Source organism: Alligator sinensis, unplaced genomic scaffold (genome assembly GCF_000455745.1).
Source record: "Alligator sinensis unplaced genomic scaffold, ASM45574v1 scaffold811_2, whole genome shotgun sequence".
Lineage (NCBI taxonomy): Eukaryota > Metazoa > Chordata > Crocodylia > Alligatoridae > Alligator > Alligator sinensis.
In genome coordinates, this window is record NW_005843373.1 from 138,660 (window position 1) to 152,407 (window position 13,748).

The 13,748-nt window shown below is 57.0% G+C and overlaps 2 protein-coding genes across 4 annotated transcripts in view; one reads left to right on the forward strand and one right to left on the reverse strand.

The window, feature by feature from the left end:
* The first annotated feature begins 3,228 nt into the window (after positions 1-3,228).
* On the forward strand, positions 3,229-7,232 carry TMEM79 (transmembrane protein 79). The gene is made up of 4 exons (XM_006038518.3): positions 3,229-3,355; positions 4,294-5,131; positions 5,729-5,942; positions 6,275-7,232. The coding sequence occupies exons 2-4, from the start codon at positions 4,378-4,380 to the stop codon at positions 6,486-6,488; spliced, it is 1,182 nt and encodes a 393-aa protein (XP_006038580.1). The 5' UTR covers positions 3,229-3,355; positions 4,294-4,377; the 3' UTR covers positions 6,489-7,232.
* Positions 7,233-8,819: 1,587 nt separating this feature from the next.
* Positions 8,820-13,748, reverse strand: part of GLMP (glycosylated lysosomal membrane protein) — a 5,323-nt gene continuing 394 nt past the window's right edge. The window contains exons 2-6 of one of the 3 annotated variants that reach the window (XM_014527231.2): positions 12,890-13,147; positions 12,540-12,722; positions 11,842-12,060; positions 11,087-11,355; positions 8,820-9,157 (exon numbers count right to left, since the gene is read on the reverse strand). In XM_014527231.2, coding sequence (XP_014382717.2) covers positions 9,142-9,157; positions 11,087-11,355; positions 11,842-12,060; positions 12,540-12,722; positions 12,890-13,147 — 945 coding nt within the window. In that variant the 3' untranslated portion in view covers positions 8,820-9,141. Of the gene's footprint in view, positions 9,158-9,550; positions 10,722-11,086; positions 11,356-11,841; positions 12,061-12,539; positions 12,723-12,889; positions 13,148-13,748 lie in introns of those variants that run through there. The other 2 variants (XM_025195034.1, XM_006038519.2) reach the window with 2 other exon arrangements.

Genomic DNA, 13,748 nt, shown 5'->3' on the forward strand with positions numbered 1-13,748 from the left:
GCCATCGCTGCGCGGCGCTGCCCCCCACCCGCGTCACGCGAGATTTCGCCCCCGAAGCCTCGCGAGAGCTCGGCCCCGCGCCGCGCCGCTCCGCACACGGCTGGCAACAGGGCAGGCGGCTCGGCTTCAGCGCGCGAGATCCCACCGCTCAGCCTCGCGAGAGCGGGCCTCCTAACCGCCTCCCTCCCAAGGCTCGCCGACGGCCAGGACTTAGTGCTGGCAACATGGCCGCCTGCCGGCTTCACTTGCGGTTCAAATAAACTTTATTGGAGGCTTTGTTCGCCAGACAAAATAGGAAGCTCTGGCTTTTGGGTCTTTCTTTTTCATGCTCCAGCGCCTGGAGTCAAGTGAGACTCTCACCCTTTGTCCAAAGTCACATTCTAGGGTCCTAATTGCAGAGACTAGCCTAAAACCTTGCTCTGAAGCCAACCCACAGGCTCAGAAGCCAGGGGGCACAGGGAAAGAAGCCCCATTTTCTTTGTAAATCTCCTGATTTTTTTAGGCTTGCCACCTCCTCTGCAATCCCTCGGTGCTGGGCATCCCGTTCACATTCACATTCACTGCTCCCGAGCCAGGCTGCATCTGGCTTCTCCTCTCTCAACCCTGCTTTAAACCTGCTGCTACCCAGGGACTCGCTCCTGATTTACCCCATGGCAACAAGAGGGTATACTTGGCCCTGGGAAACCAAGCCTGTTGCACTGACTTGGATAGCAGCCGGGCCGTAAAGTGGCTCAAGCCCTGAACGTCAGTTGAGCCCCGGGCTCTAGTCCGGCGATGAAAGGCATGTTTTTATAACGAGTTAGTAAAACAGCGATAGATGTTTGATGAGCAGGGCAGAGCTTGAGGTGCCCGAGGTATTCAAGGCAGAGGAGCAGGCACTGGTCTGGGATCCAGGAGATCAGGCTTTTAAAGGGGAGCCTAGGTCTTTCCTATGTAGGCAGCTGGATTTTTAACAAAGCATTTAGCTGCCTCTTTATACCCCCAAATAACCCCGAAGAATTTGGCCCTAGAGCTCCATCTTCTTCATTCTCCCAGCAGTCTGCTTTACCACCCAGAATTCATGTCTGTTCCCTGCCTGCCTTGATTGTTAAGATGCTAGGGGCTTTGAGATGGGGATTGCCTTGGCACAGGGCCCACCACATCCACAAATACCAATGGTAAAAATCCCACCATGCTAAGAAAACTTCAGCTCATCTTCTCTGGGTTGTGAGCAGGGTCACCAACCCTCCAGGAGTGCCCGGGAGTCTCCAGGAATTAGATATCAATCTCCAGAAGACTGCTGAGAGTCACCCGGGAGATAAATGATAGGGCATGCATTGAAATAAATATTAAAAGTTGAATCCGATTTATATAGTAGCCCAGGACACTACTATTTGTATAGTAGTATATTTATATTTATATAGTAGTATATAGTTGGTTTTAAAAATGTAATAGCCATGTGCATCTGCCTTCCTGATATAAAGTCATTAATGTCATTACGTCATGTAATGAAACCTCCTGGAATAGATTCAAGCAGAGTTGGCAACCCTAGCTGTGAGGCTTTCCACTCCCCTGACCCATGGAGGTTTAACGTAGATGGTGCCTGGGAGACGGATCAAAGGTAAAGAAATTGAGACACACATTGAAACAATGAAAACTGTTCAAATCAATGGGTGCAGCCCTTTCCGAGTGAAATCCAAGCCCTACCCACTAGGCAGGGCTGTGTGGACACATTAGGGAATGAGTGAAGATTAGCTTCCTTGGAGAATTCCCTTCCTTTTCTGGGAGGTTTAATTAAGGGCATTAATCAAGTGAATTAGATCTCATCATGTGGGGCTGGTTTTGCAGAGGGGCTGCTAATACAGTCGGCCTCCACCTTAATGCACTTCCCTGGAACGGTCATTTTATTTTGGTCAGTTTTAGGTAGAAAATGACCTTTTCCCGGCTGGCTGGGATCCACCACCTCTCCCCCTCTGTGGGAGGCTTAGGACGAGTACAAATTCCAAGTTTGTTCAGAGCCAGGTGGGAAGTCACTGCGCAGAGCCCCTGTGCCCGCCAGTCTGCTGTGCAAACGAAACATTGATCTCAGAGAGGGCCACGCAGGTCAGCGCTGGGTCTGTCCTTGCATGTCTGCTTGCACGTGCCACATTGTCCCAAATGCACCCCTTGTGCATGCCCAAAGGAGCACACGTGCTGACAGCGAGATCACCATACATGTTCCCTGTTCACCCATCACTCACAACACCCCCCTACACAGACACGTAAACACACACCTGCTTGCCCCGTATTCAAAAGGAAACGCAAAATTCTAGAACTCTTGGTTCAGAGATGATCCCTTTTATTAGACCAACAGAGAAATCACAAAAAATTACTTTTTCTGCAAGCTTTCAGGCTCAAACACCCTTTATCAGGCTCAGGGAAAATTAAAGATGGTAAAAAGTCCCCATAGGTAAGAAATAAACTTAATTTTTGCACAGAGGAAGCTGAATCCTGAAAGCTTGCAGAAAAAGATCTTTTTTTTTTGCGATTTCTCAGTTGGTCTAATAAAAGGCATCATCTCTGAACCAAGACTTCCAGATTTTTGCATTTCTTTTTGTCTCAAACCAACACGGCTACCAAAACATGACAGTCCCATATTCACACACACGTGCATCCTAGTTATTGCACACGAACTCCACATTGAAGTACATACAATATGTACTCTCACAGGCCCAGACATACTAAAGTGCATCAAAAATATGCACCTGAAACACATAGAACAAAATACAGGCGTATACCCTAACATACCATAATGCCACCCACAACATGTACACCACACAAAAGTGTATGCACAAGAGGAGAATAAGCCACATGCAATATCACACACACGCTCACTCACAAATATATACCCTCTTTCCCATGTACCTACGTACACATACACACAAAATCAGTCACAATCATGCACACACACACATAATCAGTGGACACACATACAAACACACACACATATGCACACTCACAAACACACACACACATACATACACATACAAACCCACACTCAGTCATGCGTACACACCTACATAGGTATATATGCAAACTCTCACAAATACACATGCATAGAAACACTCACAGTCATGCATGCACACACACATGCGTGTGTGTGTACACGTAGGTATGTACTCCCCTCCCATGGGACGTACCCTCTTCTGCCAGCGGAGGCAGTGCCCAATTGGGTGAGGCAGGCCTGCCCCCACCCCTTTAATCCCGGCCCCTGTGTTGCTGGTTAAACAGGTTTGAAGTCCAGGCGAAGGAGCAGAACTCTAGAGCCTTTGGCTCCGCACCGCTTCACCAGCTGCCTGTTCCTCCATGGCCCCACAGAGCGCCCAGCGCCCGGCCGGTAGGTGACAGTGCTGGGGGAGCACAGCTCTGAGCTCCCCTGCTGGAGTTAGGGGAGCTGGGGTGCCACCTGGGACCAGGACAGGGTCAGGTGGGGGCTGGGGAGGGTGAGACATGCCAAGCAGGGCTCTAGGCTGTGTCCCCTGCTCTGCTACTGCCCTGTCACTGCCTTGCTCCGTGCCCCAATTTCCCCTCCTGTGAAATGGGGGTGGCGATCCCACCCTTCTTTGCCTGAGCAGCCAGGCATGCACTGATATATCATGGGCAAGGCCCCAGCTCTGCTACCTCGTGTTCATTTGGGAGCCCCTTCCTCTCAACCCCATGTCCCACATGGAGCTCTTCCTGCCTAGACTTCCCTGCGCCATTGCCCTCAGATCCCCAGAGCTGTCTCAGGGGAATTGCTTGGCTTCAGCTCCGGCTCTGTTATCTAGCTGTGTTCAGAGCCATTAACCCCTTGTTTCCCCCAGGGGCATGGGAAGGATAGGCCTACCTCCCCCCACTCAATTCAAGGCGAATCCCAGTTCATTTCGGAGACTGGAGATCCTGGTAGCAGGGCATTGTGCAACCAGTGCATGTCTGCACAGCACATGGCCTGATCTCAGAGTTCTTCCTTGTCCTTCCTGGAGTCCAACCCCTTTTGGGGAACTCACTGCTCCCTGCGTGGCTTTCTCTGTCTGACTGGTGCTGAGACCTGGAGAGCAAAACCCTTGTGGGGGCTGTACATGGCGCAGGAGGGTGACTGGAAGCCAGGACACCTGGGTTCTTTGCCTGGCTCTGCCACAGATTCACTTGGCGGCCTTGGGTGAAGCATTGGGCTTCTCTCAGGGCCTCCAGCCTGTAAAGGATGGAGCACAGGAGGGGTTGAAATCAAGGCTTTATACAATGGGTGCATCTTGGGGGCTTGGGTGCGATGGCCAGGTCTGTGTGTCTGTTCCACAGCAGGGTGAAAACAGCAAAGGACAAAGCCGACAGAGGGGACCCTTGTCACACCGGCCTCGGCGGCCAGCTGCCCACAGCACCAAGATGATGGCCATCGACCCCGTGACCTGCATGCAAGAGACGACCCTGATAGAGCTGGAGCCTCTGGCCCCCAGTGCCACGGTGGAAGAGGGGGTGTCCCTGGGGAACCACCAGCCAGGGGACCCCGACACCACCCTGCCTTGGGACCAGTCGCAGTGCGGCTCCGGGTATAAGGAGACTGGGGAGCCCCCAGCCCTGGCTAAGGCAGAGTCCAAGGGACAGCGGAGGCCGAGCCCGGAGGGGATCCAGGAAGGCACTGAGTTGGAGTGTCCTGGAGAGGCCAAGGCTTTCCTCAGTCCTGCCCCACTGAAGGAGCAGACAGAGGATGAAGTCAATCAGATGCCAGAGAAGGCAGTTCACATGTTCATCCCCATCGATACCTGCTGCATCGAGCGGACGCCTGGGCACTGCAGCTCAGCAGGGACCAGCGCCTGGAAACAGCCGGTGCCTCGGCATGGCGAAAGCACCCAAAAAGAGACCAGCAGCTCTGAGAAGCAGCTCTTCGTGCCCTGCAGCCCCAGGCACTACGGCAAGGAGCAGCCCGGGGTGCCCAGCGGATGCCCACCGTGCTCCAGCTGCAGCAAGGCCAACCTCAAAGCCGTGGCCTCCATGGTGGCGGCCATGATCCTCTACCCCTGCTTCGTGTACGGGGCCTACGTCTTCCTGCCCTTCGATGCCCCACCAATGCCCAGCATGAGCATCCGGCTGATCTACACCCTTCGCTGTGGCACCTTCGCCACCTTCCCCATCATCCTTGGTGAGCCAGGTCTCTGGGAGCTCTCTGGGTCCCAGTACAGTCTAACAGGGGGTGAGGGGTCCCTAGCCCCCAACCACCAGCGTCCTGGTGTTCTCCCTTGTCTGGGCCTGAGAGCAGCTCCTCTGACTCAGAGGAAGGCTGGGTGGTGCAGCAATTAGGACACTTTCAGTCTGGGTTTGTACAGCTCCTAGCACAGCCAGGCCAAGGTCCGGGATTGGGACACCTAGCTGCTCTGACCACATCATGAATCATCTACTCAACAGGGTGGCAGCTGCAGAGGTAGGCTCTCTGCCACTGATGCACCAAGCAACCTCAGGCATGTCCTTCAGCCTCTCCAGTGCCCATCTGTACAATGGGAATAATAGGGGGGAGTGAGGAAAAGGAGTGCAAGGGTGGGTCAGTGCTGGAGCAGATACCAAGAGGAGTGTCTATGCAAGGAGGTTTCCATCTCTTTCTCGCCCTGGGCGTCATCCATATGTCCATCCACTCACACCTCTCTCTCCCTTTCTGCCCACCTCCCCCAGCCCACACAGCCTCATCTGTCTGTCTGTGCCCCAGGTTCTTCTCCTCCCCGGCCTCACCCCACTCTCTCTGCAGGGATGATTGTGTATGGCATCTCGCGTCTCTGCTTCTCGGCGCTGCAGCCCTTCGGGGAACTACGGCGGGAGGTGGAGATCCACCGAGGCTATGTTGCCCAGTCCGTGCATCTCTTCATCCTCTACTTCTTCAACCTCGCCGTGCTGGCTACCTACCTGCCCCAGGAGGCCCTGAAGCTCATCCCCTTGCTCACGGGGCTCTTCGCCATCTCCAGGTGAGGTGTGGGCCCCTCCTCTGGGCTCCAGGTGGGTCAGGGAGGGTTCAAGGGACCTTTGCCTACAGAGTCAGCTGCAAAACTGAAAGAGGAAATGCCCCTTAGGGCATTACCCAAGCTGCCAGGCCCCCTTCACCCTGCTGATGTGGGGAGGCAGAGCACCCCCTTGGCAAAGCCCACCTATGTGGTCTCCCCTGCAACTACTGACCTGCTGTGACACACTTTGGGTTCACAGCCAAGCAGGAGACAAGGGAGGGGTGGGGACCACACCTCCTGCACTCCTAGCCCTGTCTGGTCTCCTGACCTCCACCCCGACTCTCTCTTTCCCCCAGGCTGCTGTACTGGGTCTCCTATGCCATGGGCCGCTCTTTCCGTGGCTTCGGCTTCGGCCTCACCTTCCTGCCGCTGCTCACCATGCTTCTGTGGAACCTCTACAGCATGTTCGTGCTGGAGCCCCAGGACCTGTTTGCGACGGCAGATGGGCCTGAAGGCCCCCTGGAGAAGAAGCCTGGTGCCACCGTGCCCAAGGCGCGCTACTGGGGGTGACCGAGGGGGCTGGAGGGCCTGGAGTGGGCTCTCCCAGCCCCCTGGTACCTGGACCTGGGACAGGCACCACCAATGGCCTGGCTCTGCCAGGATGAAGCAGGAAAATACGGACTCGGGGCCCGCAGGTGATTCAGGAGCACAATGGTACCTGCCTCTGGACCCAGCTAGGCAGCTGCAAAGGGTTAATCCTCACCCTGGCTACTTCTAGGAGCACAGAGCTAGCTGCTCACCTGAGTCTGGACTGCATTGGCACAGAGCTAGCCGCTCACCTGAGTCTGGACTGCATTGGCACTGAAGGGGCCCTGGTAAGGAGAAAACCCCTTGATAAGGACCGGCAGCTCTGTGCTTTGCTGACCTGGCTGCTCTCATTGCACTGGCCCAGGCCCTGGCATCAGGATTACAGCACAGGAGAGCAGGGTGAAGGGCCCAGGCTGATAGCTGCTGATTGAGTCACCTGCGGAGCCTTTTTTTTGCACAGCAATGCATTGACCTGGGCTGGTCCTGTTGCTGGTAGGATGCTGCAGTGGAAGGAGGGCGATGGGCATGAGCCATTGGCTGCCCAGACAGTCTGGGTGGGTGGAAGACCCGTGCCATGCTGGGCATTGCTGTGGTCTTGGCCCTGAGCCCCAGCTATGCTGAATGAAACCATCTGCAATGCTCCTGCCGCCTGGTCCATTTCTCCCTATGGGGGTTGAGCGGGGCAAGAGAACATCAGATACCACTTCTCCTCTGAGCCCGGGCATCGCTTCCCCGCTGGCTGAGTTATCTGGCCCATCACACTCTTTACAGCACACCCTTTTGCACTGGCATTTGCTTTCCATGATGCCCGTCCTATAGCTAAAATGGGTCCCTTCAAGGCAGGCGGCATCCCTAGTTTTGCCCAGGTATACGTGCAAACTGGGTGTGCTGAACAGCCACGCCAAAGGGCCCCATGAGGAACCCAGGTGGCTCCCAGCCAGGCACCAGCACTTCCAGGCTGTTGCATGGAAGGGGTCTCATGGCTTCGACCACATGCAGCTGGGAGACTATCCCGCAGGCCTTTAGGGGCCCATAGAGAGCTGCTGTCTTGTACCATTGGGTTTGGCACAAGGCAGGGCTGGTGTAGCCTCATGCCTCGCTGCTCATGAACACTTGTGCACAGGGCGTGAACGCAGCCTCCACCCTCTTCCTGCCTAGTGTGGTGTGAAGGGGAGCAATGACTTAGCAGATGCCCAGTGATCTGGGGCACCCGCTCTCCTGAGATCAGCCCCAAGGAGGCTGGAGCCATTTCAGGGCTGGTTGAGGAAGAAGTGGGGATTGGGCCTGATTCTTCTCGCTGCCAGGGACAGGATACAGGCAAGGCTGGCTGCAAGGTGGGGCAGATGCTGTGCCTCATCCGGCCGTGACCAAGCAGGGTGGGATGGGCAGGAGGGAGAAGGAAGCAACTGTGTGGTGGAGGCAGCTATTAGCTTAGGCTGGGAGTGTGCCAGCCACCCCAGGCTGCTGGCAGGGGCGCAGGACAGGTCATGTAGTATTGAGAGTGCAGAGACTTGGGCAGAGTCAGGGATTTAGGGCCACCGGGGGGCAGCCAGTGGGCATTGTTCTGCCTCTGTACAGCGCCTAGCACCATGGCGGCCAGGCCTTGGCTCCCTGCTGCCACGCAAGGACTCCATCATCAACCTCAAGCCACCCCATCGTGGACCTCTGGGCAGTCCTTTTGCCACTGCCTCAGTTTCCCCTTGGTCATCAGAACTGGGTCCCTACCTTCGGGGCCTGGTGGACATAGGGGATGTAAGTCCATCTCTTCCTGCCAGTCTCCCCCCTCCAACTGGGATGGGGGGGAACATTTCTCTGCCCTGGGACTTTTTGGGGGGCCAGATCTCATACTGCTACAATCAGGGCATGGGTCCAGGGAGCACAGTTCCAATCCCTGTCCCAAATCTGAGATTCTCCAAGCAGCTGCATGATTCCAGCTAGACCAGCCGGGGCTTGTTCACGCTCCGATCCCTGGGGCATTTGGCTCTCCTTCCCCAAACCGGTCGGTCGGGTCCAGGTGTGCCTGCCTTTTGCTAAGCAACAGAGCAGAAAGTCCTACACCAGGAGCCGGATCTGGGCTTTGGGGCTCTTAGCTCCTGCAGGAACCAAACCATGAAGCCAGCCTGCTCCCTCCACCCACAGGCAGCAGCTCCCAGTGCCCCAAGCGGGCAGCTCATTTACCTCTGGAGCAGGGAGAAACTGAGGCACAGAGGGGAAGATGAAGGGACTTGACTGAGGGCATGCAGCAGAAGCCAAGTCTCCACCCTCATATTGTTTTCCAGCTTTGATCTGGGTGAAGAGTCAGCACGTCAGCGTGGAAAGTACTGGGGGTGGCAGCGGGTGGGAGACCCAGGCCTGGCTCTGTCGCATGCCCATCTCTCCTGGTGGGGGCTCAGCCAACCTAGGACTCACTCTCCCCTGACCCCCTGCAGCCACCTCCTGCCACAGAGCATCATGGGAAATGCAGTGCAGGGCAGACTTTGGACCCATCAGTAATTCCATCCTGAACTGGGTGCACAGAATGCCTAGGCAGGGATCCTCCGCATGCACCGGGGGGCAGAGAGAAACTGCTTTTCAGCCCCGAAATGCAGCCAGCTCTGGGGCTGAACATCACAGGAACAGTGAAGTGTCACCCAACCTAGGGCAAAGGGTACCTGGGTAGGGAAAAGCACAGCTTAGAAGATTATCTAGGTTTAGAATAACACTGGGACCATCAGCTTGAACCGCATCCCTGGCACAAATGGGTCTCTGCTACAGCACATTCCAGCTCTTACTGAAAACCAATGGCTCTAACAACATGGTTGCTGCCCTCTCTTCCCCCCCATACCAGGGCCAGCACTTACTCTGTATAGCAAGACCCCATGTCTCATCTTCCATACATGCACTAGCCACCTAGCACTGTGAGAGCCAATGTCCATAGAAGACCCCCCAGAGCAGAGATAAGCTACTGCAAAACATGCAGCGCCTAACACAATGGGACTTAGCCATAAACCTGCTCAGTAATGGACACCCCTGCTGATGCACAGAGCTACCCAGAGACACCAATGTCTTAAAAAAAAAAATCCAACCCATCCTTTAATTGGTCTGTGAGATCAGAGGGCAAGTGCCCCCAGGTGACCTGATACTGTCATGACATACCAAGGTTGTGTGCCCCCCGCCCCTTGGCAAGGGCATAGGGAACCATTTCAAGTATAAAAGAGACATCCAGAGAGGGTCTGGGGGAGATGCTAAGCAGGTGGGAGGCGACAGCAGGGCACTGCACCACCCTCTGCCCCAATAGGAGACCTCCCCCCGCTGGGCAGAAGAGATAGGATTCAAGGTGCTGCGCCGAAGCCTGCTTTGTGCGGTGCCAGGAAACCATCATTTGCTTTAAAATGATCAGGCCCCTCAAGACTAAGATACTGCAGTCATTAGCTCCTCCACGAGCTGCGACTGGCGGTAGGGAAGGCAGCTTGTGATCCCAATAGTTCTGGCAGGGTGAAAGGCAAAAAGGACACGGGTGCTCAGATCCATCACAGGCTCCATCTTGTCCCCAGCTGCCTTCCGATGCCAGCAGGGTCCAGGGAGGGGGCCACAGCCATACCCCACCAGCTCAGTAGACTGAAACTTTGTCTTTCTTAACTGGTCCCAAGGTTGTTAGTGGTTTATCCTTGTAGAAGCTAATGACATGCTCTCCAGCTCTAAGCAGACAGCTCCAGCCCAGCCCAGGGGTACTGGAAGCACCTAGGAACTGTCCCCCCAGCTGGGGGCAAACACTGAGTGAGATGCTGGGGATACTGGCTTGGAGGTGCCAGGCATCGCCCCCAAGTTCTCAGGCTAGAGCCGGCTGGTCCCCAGCCCTGGGAGCTCTGCAGGGGACTGCTTCCAAAGGAGAATGAAGTGGGGTAAAGGGGAATGATTGTTGCTCAAGGCATCTGAGAGCCCAGTTAAACACGGGGCATTCAGGTACAGGGGTCGCCTGTATGGAGTATTGCACTGTTTCCCGGGAGGCATCCGGCCTATGGAGAGGGAGAGGTCTGCACATGGGGGTCCGTGGGCCCAGCCCGTGGTCAGTTGATAGGCTCGTACTCCGAGTAGCGCTTCTTCTGGAAAAACAGTACCACGATGGCCCCTGCCACCAGCAGCACAACTGGGGTGCCCAGCGCCACTGCCATGATGGCCACCACGAGCGGGGAGAAGGCATCCTCAGGGGGTGTGCCAAAGCCCAGCAGCACGGACCTGGCATGGGGGCAGAACATGTCTTATCAGCAGTGAAGGCAGATGAGCTATGCGATAACCTTCCTTGGGCTGTGTGGGAGGAAGGCTTCAAACCCCTCGTCATCAGGGCACTGACCTGGGTTCAAACCCTGCTGGCTAAAAGCAGATCATATTCTGCCTCTGCAGGCTTCAGTTTCCTCAAGGGCGAGCGTTAAGCAATGCATGATGGACAATACAGGCAGGGGACAGAGTCCCAGCCCAGGGACCCTTGAGCCCACAGGGCTGCTGGCAGGGGAAGGGCAGCAAGGAAAGCCCCCAGCATCTCCACCCTGCAACCAGGCACCATGAGAGCATCAAGGAAACAGGGGGTGGAAGGTGCTACTCACCAGCTAAGATAGCCAGTGCTCGCATAGATCTCGCCATCCTCACCCCCGAAGGAGATATTGATGGCAGCCAGGCCACCCACGTCCTTTCCAAAGTAGGCATGTGCAATGCTGGGCCCCAGCAGAGTCCCATTGACCGCCTGCAGAGGAGAGTAGCGGCACCGGATCCCATTCTCCCGCTTGGCCTCACGGGCCCCATACGCCGTTGTCTTCCATTGCAGGAAGCCGGGGCCGGCGTGGGTGCCTTGCGGCTCTGACACCAGCTGCACCATCTGTGGAAGGGGGGGGTATGTATCAGGGAAGGGGAGAGGGGGAGTCAGGATGCCTGGGTTCTGGAGACTGCACTTAGTTGGTGAAGGCACACCAAAACCCTGGATGCCCAGAATCCTCCCCCCAGCAATGGCCTGGGACTTTCTATGCCTAGATCCACCCCACCACCCATCCAGGCACCAGCATGAAGGCTGGCATTAAAGCCACAAGCCCCACAACACACAGGGGTACCCACTTGCCAAATAAATCCCCAAGAGGAGTTCTTTGCTGTCCCCAACACGTGGCATCTAGCTCTGAACCCAGTGGGAGAGTTCCTGGAGCCGCTAACCCAGAATCAGCCACAATTCCCCCTGGCCCCCGCAAGCCATGTGGGTCCTCAATCAGCTGGGACTGCCCTGGGATACCCCCCCAAACCGCAGCCAGGTCCAACCCCAGAGCCGTCAGCAGTAATAGAGTGGTACCCTGGGACATTCCCCCTCAACTCTCACCTCGAAGATGGTGGGCGTGTACTCATCATCGATGGAGCGCGCGGACTCCAGGCGCCGGTGTCTGCCGGGCCCTTCCACCATCACCATCTCCAGCACGAAGCGGGAGCTGTTGCCACGTGGGGCCACCCCATCCATCACGAACTCCAGCTTGGAGCTGTTGGCCGTGTGCAGCAGCCCCGGTAGGCGCCTGTCCCGGCTGCTCTCCTCATACGCCGTCACCTGGAGGGGGGTGGGGGGTCACACAATGGCTAGGGGGACCCCAGAGGCTTCAGAGCCACCCCTGGCTCTGTCCCCATCTCCCCACTGTCGTCCCTAAGGCTACTTCCTTTGCAAGCTATTTTGGAGGGCGACTGCATAGGGCTGAGGCCAGAACCCTGAACCCCAGTAGCAACAGAGAAGGGGAAGTTTGTAATGAAAGGGTGGGACTTGTGAACCTTGGCTTCCACTGTATCTGGTGGCAACAAGGGGACTGGACACGTCCTTGAAGGAAAGGGACATCAGTAGCTATTGGTCAGGGGAGCAAGGGGCACGGCCTCTGCATCTAGACCTTAAATGCTGGAAGCGAGAGAGGGAATCACTAGGGTTTTTCCCTGTTCCCGTCTCAGCCTCTGCTGTGATGTGACACTGGGAATGACAGACCCTGGGTCCGACCCAGTCAAGGGCAGCTCTAATGTTCTTACAGTGGGACAGGCCCTTACCTGGAAGGCGATGCTGCCGTTGTGGAAGGTCCCGGGGGGGCCCGTGCCCCGGAAGGCAGCCGTCAGGGCCGTGTGGTTCAGGGTCCGGTTCACACTGTCCCAAGAGAAGGCGGCCAGGTCGTAGGGTGGATAGAAGAGCGCGCGGGCTGGGCCCGATGCATTGGCCCCATCATACTCGAATAGCTGGGGCCACGTGAGAGATGGGGCTGGGTTAGCTGGGGACCACTCCCGCCCTCTTCCCCTCTGCACCCCGCAGAGCTCCCAGCCCACCAGCCCCCACCCAGGGGCAGGGGTGGCAAAGGGCAGCCAAAGGCTGGGGTGCAGGGGTGCGCTACAACCCAGTCCCCCACCTTGGTGAAGACCACGGCGCTGGCATGGAGGACACTGCTGGGCGGCTCTACCCAGATGGCCCCGGCGGGGTCAGGGGAGAGAAGCTGGGGCCAGTTGATGTGCAGGGTGCTGTGCTCATTCTCTGTGTACAGCAGCAGCACGGCAGGCACCCCTAGGCTGCTCCACACGTAGTGCAGCGTGCTGTTGGCATCCACAGCTTGCACGTGCAGCAGGTTCACGGAGGAGTCGTTCCAGCCGGGGTTGAAGTGCATGGATACCTGGGAGGGAGACAAAGGGGCAGCATGACTGGCAGGGCTGAGGCCAGATCCCTTCAGTGCAGCCCCCAGCCTGGGCAGTGTTTTGCAGAACCTGCCTTGGAGCTGGAGGGGGCTCACAGTCTGGGCACAGACCTGGGGGCTGCCTCTACCCCTGGCAGTGAATTAGCTCCCTGCCAGCCCCTCTTGCATGCTGGGGACAAGCCCCCAGCAGCTCCCAGCTCCCCTGCAGGCCCAGCCTGCTTCACAACCACAGGCGCTTCCTTCCGCCCCAAGCTGGAGGCCTCGGCTCCCCTCCTGGCGCTGCAGAGGCTGGTGCTTCCCTTTCTTCCCAAACTGAAGCCAGGCGCCCAGCCAAGGCCCCAAGGCACCAGCCTCAGCACCGAGTGCCCACCCCCCCTGGCCTAGGGCATGGCCAGCCCCAGCACCACACCCAGCCCCCTCCACAGTGGCAAAGGCAAGACCCCAGGCAGCACTCCCCGTCCTGCTACATGCAGCGCCAGCCCAGCCCTGCCACAGCAAAGCTGACACAGCCCTGAGACCCCAGCCCCACAGCCCAGTCCCCAGCAGCCCCCAAACCCAGTTCTTAGTACCCTCTTGCTTT